Source organism: Triticum aestivum, chromosome 6B (assembly GCF_018294505.1).
Source record: "Triticum aestivum cultivar Chinese Spring chromosome 6B, IWGSC CS RefSeq v2.1, whole genome shotgun sequence".
In the NCBI taxonomy this organism is placed as follows: Eukaryota; Viridiplantae; Streptophyta; class Magnoliopsida; order Poales; family Poaceae; genus Triticum; species Triticum aestivum.
In genome coordinates this window covers 6588653-6597991 of record NC_057810.1, presented here as the reverse complement: position 1 = coordinate 6597991, position 9339 = coordinate 6588653, and the positions used below count along the sequence as shown (strand labels likewise).

Genomic DNA, 9339 nt, shown 5'->3' with positions numbered 1-9339 from the left:
TGATGATGTGCCCTCAGTTTAATGATTTGAGCGATCAACTTTGCAAAAGTATGGTTCCTTGTTGGTAATAGACACACAATTGACCATCTTGTTGATGCATCTATGACCACCATAAAATATCTAAATGGTCCCGATAGCGGTTGAATTGGACCACCTATATCTCCTTGAATGTGTTCAAGGAAATTGAGTGACTATTCTTGATTTTCAGATATGAAGGTCTTGTGATTAATTTCCCAGTTACACATCCAGTGCATACGAAATCCAAGGATTTGGGGAAAATAGCAACCGTTATGTTGTGTCCAGTTGAACCATCAATAATTTTTCTCATCATCCCCACACCTGGATGGCCCAGGTGATCATGCCATATCTTGCACTTGTCAAGATTCTGAAAGATTATTTTGTATGCCAAATGTTGCTATGGCTTGATGTATGTGTAATATAGTCCAGAAGATAGAGCAGGCAGTCTCTCAAGGGTCTCCTTGTGGGATCCCTTCTGCTGAGTTATGAGCAGGCTTTCAACCGCATTGTCTTCATGAGTTTTAGTGTGGTAGCCATTCATGTGGATATCCTTAAAACTCAACAGGGTACGAGTTGAATCCGGATACAATAATGCCTCTTGGATTTCAAGTTTTGTACCATTCGGGAGTGTAAATGTGGCTTGACCAGAACCAATAATTACCATGTTGTGACCACCAATTGTCATAACACTCCCCTTGCTCTTTTTGAGACTTCGGGAGTATTTCATTTCCCGAAGAATTGTGTTAGAGGCACCACTGTCCACTAAACAAATTTCCTCCTCCATTGGATTGTTTCTCGAAGTTTTCTATAGAGTAAAAGAATAAAATTCATTATTTATCCAATCTCATATAGAATTAACACATACATTACATACTATGTATGTCTGCTCACATATTATAATACATTATGTATAAGGACATAATTATTACAATACCATATGTCTAAGGACATATTTATTTTACAACACACAATATAACTAAGGACATATCACAATGCTTATGACACTATTGGAAGATCAAAGCATATCTACATATATGTCATTAGTAGAAGTGAAATCCACCATGTCATCAATAGTAAGTGGTGGTCCTTCCTTTTGCTGAGCCTGATCTTGGTTCTCCATGTTGTCGTGAACTTCGTTCTGATGAACATCTTGAGAACTATCAATCATTGGACCAGTGAGGTGGGCTTCGTACTGGTTCCCTTGAGCCTTCTTGCCCTTGCCAATTGATTGGTGATACAGCGTCACCAAATGCTTAGAAGTTGTACACTTCCTTGCATGATGACTAGTACAACCACATCTGTAGAAAACTTGAGAGTTGCTACCCTTATCATTTTTCTTAAAATGATTCTTACCCTTTGGAACTCCACTGCTATTCTGATTCTCATTGTGTCTCCACTTTCCTTTAAATTTCCTATGGTTCCTTCTGACACCACGGGACTTTTGAGTATTATGAGAATTGAAATGTCCCGTTGGACGGGACATATTATTCTTATTGAGAATTTCACTGTGCTTTTTGCCTGAAGAAGCCCATATATCAACTCAGAATGCTTCTTGTATTTCTGCTGACGATGCTGTTCAGCAAGAATCCTCATATTAGTATGGCAAGTAGAGAGTGTCTTTTCAATGAGATCTGCATCCGAGACTGCGCTGTTGCAGAATCACAACTTAGAGTTGATTTGATTCATGGCAGAATTGTATGCTGCAACAGACATAAAATCCTGGAAACGGATAAGTGCCCATTCTCTTTGCGCTTCAGGCAACATCACCGACCTTTGTTGATCATAACACTCCTTTAAGGAGTTCCACAGTGATAGAGGGCTTTCCTCCATCATGTACTCTTCTTTCAGAGCATGATCAAGGTGGTGTCGAATGAAGTGCAAAGAAGCATACTTTGTTGTATCTGCGATAACAGGAGCACCTTGAGCAGGTGTGGTTATAGTGCTAATCAGATTCCTGGCCGTCAAGTTAATCTTGACATCCATGGCCCAAGTCAGATAGTTTCTGCCATCAATGGCAGGCTCACCAAATTCCTTCTTGGATATGTCAGCCATATCCTGCATGAAAATATCATGCGCATTAATTTACACTCATGTAAATTAATTGTATGTAAAATAAAATGCTTGATTCAAATATAAAGGTCTAGGAAAAGCCTAAACGACACAAAAATATGACTTTCTACAAAAGATAATCACCATAAAATGGTGTAGACCTTTGTTTTGTAGAACACTCGCATGGCAATTTACATGCCATAATGTGTGCTTTCATTTTTGCTTTGAGGTAATCACTACTAAGTAGCGTAGACCTTATTCTTATGGGACTTTGTACAACCTTGTGCTAATTAAAGCACTTTGAAGGTAACCACCGGATGGTGTAGACCTCACAGTTGTGAACAAAGTTATATATTGCCATAAGTGCAATCCATAAGATATGTGCAAAAATTGAAAGTAGTCATATAATTTTCAAGCATAATCAACATGTAGCAATTAAAAAAATTGCATCCACAACAACATGTGGACATTCGTAAGCAGACATTACATAGTACTATGTTAGAAAATACTAACAAACACTTATATACAAAAACTGAAAACGCAAGAAGCTAATCAGAAAAGAAAACGGAAAAAATTGGCAATAGTCTAGCACAGCACAGCCTACTACCGTGGCTAAACCACCTTATTATTTTCGTTTTTGATTCTTTTTTTTCTTGCTGCGTGCCCAACTAGCCAATTAGGCCTAGAGGGATGGCTATACCACAGCCTGTACGCACTGGTGGATGGATAAGGAAGGCGACGGGCATCTCGTTCCCATCGACTAAGACCCTGTTTGGTTCATAAATCCTAGGACTTTTTCTAGTCTCTGAAAATGGAATAAAGGTCTCTCCGTCTAGCCTCCGTTTCAGTGATGCGTTTAGCATCATCAGTGGGCGTATGGAGGTGTGTCTCTGACGGATCTGTCTTTGGTGGATTTGCTCGGATCTGTTCGTCGTTTGTGTACGTTTGTGTGTCCTCAGGTTGGATCCTTTTGATCTACACTCTTCGTCTGTGACGGTTGCTCTTCTGATGCGTTGGTTCTATGGAGCCTTAGCACGACGACTTCCCAACTGTCTACTACAACAACGTTTGCCCGACTCCGGCGAGGGAGGGGCGATGACAGCGGCGCGCCTTTGGCTCGCTTCAGTGATTGTAGTCGTCGCTAGGTGGTCTACGGATCTGGATGTAATTTTTTATTATTTTCAGTGTTCGTTGTACTACCATGATTGAAGATGAATAGATTGAAAGTTTTTCATGCAAAAAAAAAGTCCCTAGTCCCTAAAAAGTCCTTAGTCCCTTCCTACAGGTTATTAAATGACCATGTTACCTCTAGTATATAGAAAAATAACAACCAAACAACATCATGGGACGGCGGGGCAATGAATGCATGGAGGGGCATTGTTGGAAAAGTATCAAAAAGTCTTAAAAAAAACCTCTCATTGAGAGTCTTTTTCATTTAGTCCCAAAAAACAACTTTTAGTCCCTGATAGTCCCTCGTGTTTGATTAAAAAGTCTTTAAGAGGGACTTTTTCTAGTTCCTACACCAAAAAATCCCTGGAAACAAGCACCCCGCAAATCATCCCCAATCCAAACTACAACGGCGGCTAGAGGCACCACCACCACCAACCTCCGCCACCAGTAACTGCCTCACCGGCGCAACATCCTCCTCTGAAGAAGAAGATCCACCAAGAAGGTGTGTCCCGGGCGCGACTCCATTGGAGTGGCCATTCGCCAGTCTGAGGACCACCATGCGGCTGCGTTGCAGCTCGGCCCACGGCACTATGTGCCAACGGCGGGGCGCCGATGGGCCAGAGGAGCTGCTCGCCCAGTTTTCGAAGACGTCCCCGAGCGAAGCAGCCTGTACGGGGAGGCGCAGCCCGAAGCTAGCGCTCGACGAAGAAGCGCCAGCGCTGGCCACCTCGTGCGCTGGCGTCGGAGACGGAAGACGCGGGAAGTCCTGCTATGCGGGCTCCGCGGCGGCACAGGCGGCGCAGGTTCGGCCTCCTCCTGGACCTCGTAATCCTGTGCCGGGAGTGGCTGCAGGACCATCCATGGCCCCCAACCATGCACCGGGCACGGACGCGGTGGTGGAGGAGCCGCGAGTACCGGCTCAACGTCGCCGGCGTCGACGTCCATTGCATCGTCCGCGGGCTCCATTACCTCGTCCGCGTACAGGTTTGGAGCGGCCGGTCCGGCAAGAATCCAGATCGGGAGCGGCGGCGCCAGCGGCATGGCCGGTTCAGGCGAAGCACCATAAGGTCCAGCACCGTCGCGACCTCGGGCGCCATGTCCAAGACGCAATCCACGGCGACGGAACCGTTCCGGCGTCCTCCGAACCGGCGAAGATCACGGGCGTTGCGGTTTTGAGGGCAAAGTCCGCCAACACCATGGCGACGGCGACGGCCCTATCGACGTCGACCGCCGCTACGAACAAGGTGCAGGAAGAAGGACAGGAGACCACGAGGCATCCTCCTACCTTGGAAAAAAATTATATGAGACGAGGTCTCATAAAAAACAGGTGAGATCCGTTCTAATGGATGACACGTGGCATTCACAAATCACAAAGCATCTACTCTCCCCTTCCTTTCTTCCCTTCTAGTTCTCTATTCCGGCGACTATCGCCGGCGTGATTTGCCTATGCGTGTGCTCTGGGCAGAGGCAAGTGCTGATAACGTGTGAGAGAACGATTTGATCGAACGGTCACTATTCCATTAAAGATCACAGTTTATATACAAGCTGGACATACGCGATTGGAACGACGCGTCCGTCGTGGGGGTGTGGGAGAACCGCCGCGTCGGTTGGCTAGCAGTCCGCATGAACGGTTTGTACAAAAGAGGATTACTCTTAATTACATAAATAAATTAATCCTAACACTAATGGTGGCAGTAATTATGGTTTTACTAGGGCATGTGTCAGGTAAAGGTACAGAAATGCCAGATGAGGAATTATTAAACCCATTAACAGTCGCGCAATGTGCGCTCGCTCGCCGTGTCCACGTCAGCTTCAGTACACGCCAATGCATAAATAGTGCCAACGCACAAATAGTGCTTTCAGTTCCGATTGGGTGCTGTATGTTGGACCGATCGAACACCTCCCCCGGGAGGATTTGCCTTCCCCACGAAGGCAAACCACTTCCTCGCCTCCTCCATCTCTTCCCTCGCCGCAACCACTCCCTGCTGTTCTTGGCCGCCTCCCCGCCCCGCACGCCGCGCCGCACCCCCTCCCCCTTATCTCTGGCCCATGGTGAAGCAACGCCGCGTCCCTCACCGAGCTGCACGCCATCTGGCTGGAAGCCAGAGCTCGAGCTCGACGCCTCCAGCGCCCCCGACGATTTCCGTGTGGATCCGGTCTCTAGGTGAGCCTTTTTTTATGAATCCATGTAGCGGTGGTTCTGCAGATGCCGTTTTTGCTCATGTGTGGCGTTTTAACCCCCACTTTGTGGCAGGCTGCCAATCTTTTCGGATGTAGTTAGCCAGCGGGCTCGAATCTGAACGAGATAAGCGATGTGGGTAGCCAACGAAGAGACAAGATTCGTCAGTGCCGGCGCATTTGGATGGCGGCGGCACCATTACGTAAGATGCCAATAGCAGAGATAGCGAGCTGGTGCAGTCCGAAGAGTGTAGTGAAGCCGGATCCGCAAGCGTCCAGGAGGATTAAATTGGTACTATTACACAAACTGGTACACTCTAGTTTCGTTAATGCTGTAGTTCTTCGATGAAAACGGACGCAATTTCTCCCTTATAAAATGGACCACTGTCTGATTAAGGAACATAATGACATCTGGGACTAAAAGTTTTTAGATGTTCAGAACATAAGAATACTAAGCCTTCAGCTGAATTGCTGCATGCTGCCGTGGTGTTTGCATAAGTAGTGTTCTATATATTTTAGTTTAGTCATATGCATCTGTGGTGCTAACCTTCAGTTCAATCCTATGTTATACGTGTGCTTCAATGAGTTCATGCTGATGCTTGAGATGACAAAGCTTTTCGATGTATCCTGCAGGGTAATCCACCAGAGCAATAGGAGGATGGGAGCTGAGGCCTGATCGGGATGCAGCGCCCGTCCCGGTCCCTGCTGCCGTCGGAGAGGCGAGGATGTCGTCGGCTGCGCCATAGCAGCTCGGCGGTTCCATGAATAGCGGGGCGACCTCCGCCGCCGCCACGCTGCTGCACGGCTAAACACCCCCAGCATGAATGGGGATGGGTATGACAGTGACAACAGCTACAACGCCACGCGGCCCATGAGTACCCAACTACCTGCTCTCCTGTAGGCTGTAGCTACTTCGTTTTGTTCTGTTTGACGGACTACTACTACTTTGTGTACCTGTTTTGATTTTGGCATAACGATTAGAGTAAATAGTGTTTTGCTGCTGAGCATTGCGTGTTTGTTCTCTCAAGTTGTGAGTTTTCTAATGTTGTTTCATAACGAAAAAGTTTTCCCAGACTGGTGGAAAGAGGAGAAAGGTTGGGGTTCAGACGGATACTTGTTTATTTTTCAGGGTTAATGTCACTATTCTAGCTTCTTGCTGTTGCAGGTTGTTGGCCTGCCCATGGTACTAGAGCTGTCATGGGTGCTTGGTTTTGCAGGTTGGATTCCGGAGATCGACAACCTGAAGGCCGGCGGAGATTGGTGCCCGCCTGTTCTTAATTTGAAACTCGGTGGTTGATTCATAGGAATCGTTACCAAGCCCACACTCTCCTGTACCTAATTGTCATTGTCACCTCGGTGGTTGATTCATGAGAATCTTTACCAAGCCGGTGAGGATGACTTGAGTTTGGATGATGCTTCGTTCTTCTCCTACTTCTAATTTTCTCCTCTTTACCACTACTTGTCACTCGGTGCCATTCCGTTCATCATCGTGGTTACTAATAATGCAGTGTCATGACCGTGTAATTCAATTTTTTGATTATTCAAATTCTGATAGCACTAGAAAATATTTTCTATTTGCATACCTTGACTGTAAGTATCATTTATGTTTTTTCTTGGTTGAAGTATTATTTATGTTTTGATAAGCAAGCCTGTTATGCATGATGTGTTTCCTGTTATGTGCAAGTTTTATTTTACTGTTATCTCTTGGTTGGGAATACATGCAAATGAAGTTGCTAGCTTTCCTTTTTCTGGTAACACTAGTAGAAAAGAGGGCTTTGGTCCACCCCGGGTTAGCCCATTAGTCCCGGTTCAGTCTAGAACAGAGACTAATGGGGGCATTAGTCCCGGTTCGTGCGCCCAGGGGCCACGTGGGCCATTTGTCCCGGTTCGTCTGGACCTTTTAGTCCCGGTTGGTGCCACGAACCGGGACTAAAGGGTGCGATGCCCATTAGTACCGGTTCATGGCACCAACCGGGACTAAAGGTTACACCTTTAGTCCCGGTTCGAGCCACCAACCGGTTCTAATGGGGTTTGAGGCATTAGTAATGTCACATTTTCAAACTCCACCCCCCCCCCGGTGGATCGCCTTTTCAGTTTTAAAATAAATAAAAGAAAATGATGAAAATGTCAAAAAAATAAAAAAATAAGTTTCCTATGTGATATGTGGTCTAGTTGTTGGGAAATTTGCAAACGTGCATTTCGACTTTATTTGCAAAATCTCTCTAGAATTTAGTAAAATGGACATAACTTTTGCATACTGACTCGGATGAAAAAGTTTTTTATATGAAAAATCATCTACTCGAAAAGTCACATCCAAATTTAACTAGGGGAACCCCGTTAAACATTTCCAAAATCCTCAAAAACCTAACAGAAAAAAATCACGGGGCTTTTAAGATCTAGAGTGGAAAAAATCGAAAAAATTTCAAACTGTGGTCAAACAATGGTCAAACTAATTATTCTAGAATATTAGTGTTACTAAATAATTATTTCAGTTATTTTGAATTTTGGTCAAATCTGGTCAAACTGTGGTCAAACAATGGTCAAACTAATTATTCAAGAAATATTAGTGTTACTAAATAATTATTGTTTTTTAAAACAATAGTTTCAAACTCAAACAGTGAAATGTGTCACTTTATGCTCACGTAAAATTCCTGAGGGTTAATACGATTGACATCTTACTATTGTCAGGAAAACAACAAGTGCAGACTTGGAAACGAGGGAGAATAGAACCCGGAAGTTAAGCGTGCTCAGGCTGGGGGGGTGGGAGGATGGGTGACCGTTCGAGAAGTTAGATGATTAGGAACGATGAGGGGTGATTAGAGATTAGAGGATAAATTGAGCAGTGATGAGGGGTGGTGATTAGAGATTAGAGGTTAAAATAATTCAGAAATTTAAAAATAAAAAAAATTCAAAAAAAACTTTCAAATTTTTTTTTTTAAAAAAATCATAAATTTTCTTTTAGTCCCGGTTGGTGTTACCAACCGGGACTAAAGGTGGAGCTCCACGTGGCCGCGACCTTTAGTCCCGGTTCCAGTTTGAACCGGGACTAAGGGCATCTCCAGCCGTTGGCCCCCTAGGGGGCGTCTAAAAGCGCCGCCTGGGGGTGAGCCGGCGCAAAAAATGGCCCTGGAGGCGAGTCGGTGCCCAGCCGTCGGCCCCCAGGGCCGCTCCCCAGGCGCGTGTTTAAAAAAAAGGGCCGGTTCGGCGAAGTTATGATAAAAGTAGTTGAATTTCGGCTAAACATGGCAAATTTCGGCGAATTCGCGCATTTTCATTACATTAACCTAATCTAAAAAAGAAAGGGGCTGAAGTCGTCGCCGCCGTCGGCGCCATCGTCATCGTCGGCCTTCTCCTCCTTGACGCGGGTACCCTGGCTGGACCCGGCGTCGCCATGGTGGACTGGCGGCGGCGCGGCGTCGTCGTCGTCGCTGTCGCATAGGACGACGACCCCGTCTTCATCGCGGCCGCGTCGGCGCTCCTCGAAGCGGCGCAGGGCGGCGTGCTGGCGCTCCTTTGCCTTCTCCCGGCAAGCCTTCTCCATCGCAATGGATTCCTGGCGCGCCCATTCTAGGGCTGCGTCGTCGTCGTCGAACTCCGCCTTCATCGGCGCCAGCCCCGGCTCCGCCTTCACCGGCGCCAGCCCCGGCTCCGTCTTTGGCTTGACGAAACGCGGAGGAGCCGACGAGGAGGAGGCGCCCCGGCCGCCCTCGTTGATGACGATGCCGGCGCTGCGAGTGCGTCGGTCGAGCGGCGACTCCGCCGCGGGCTCGGCCTTGACGCCGAGCAGGGCCGGAGTGCCGGAGGAGTGCGATGAGGATCGGGAGGAGGAAGAGGAGGAGGAGGACCCGAACCTCCTTGGCGCCCATGGCCCGACGCGTCGGTGCTGCGCGGGGGGTACGCCAACGGCGGGTCGTTGCCGCCCTC

General features: G+C 47.0%; 1 protein-coding gene and 1 long non-coding RNA gene across 2 annotated transcripts; both read left to right on the top strand.

Annotated features, from left to right (window-relative positions):
* Positions 1-3856: 3856 nt before the first annotated feature.
* On the top strand, positions 3857-4504 carry LOC123133066 (uncharacterized). Its single transcript, XM_044552605.1, has one exon. It carries the CDS (start codon positions 4009-4011, stop codon positions 4411-4413), a length of 405 nt encoding a protein of 134 aa, XP_044408540.1. The 5' UTR covers positions 3857-4008; the 3' UTR covers positions 4414-4504.
* Positions 4505-5024: 520 nt separating this feature from the next.
* On the top strand, positions 5025-7170 carry LOC123133067 (uncharacterized). The gene is made up of 3 exons (XR_006465155.1): positions 5025-5401; positions 5492-5707; positions 6049-7170. It is a non-coding gene; the product is annotated as an uncharacterized lncRNA (long non-coding RNA).
* Positions 7171-9339: the final 2169 nt, after the last annotated feature.

What these genes read in the sequence shown, in the direction of transcription:
- LOC123133066 (XM_044552605.1), top strand. Translation starts at nt 4,009, where the DNA reads ATGCGGGCTCCGCGGCGGCACAGGCGGCGCAGGTTCGGCCTCCTCCTG.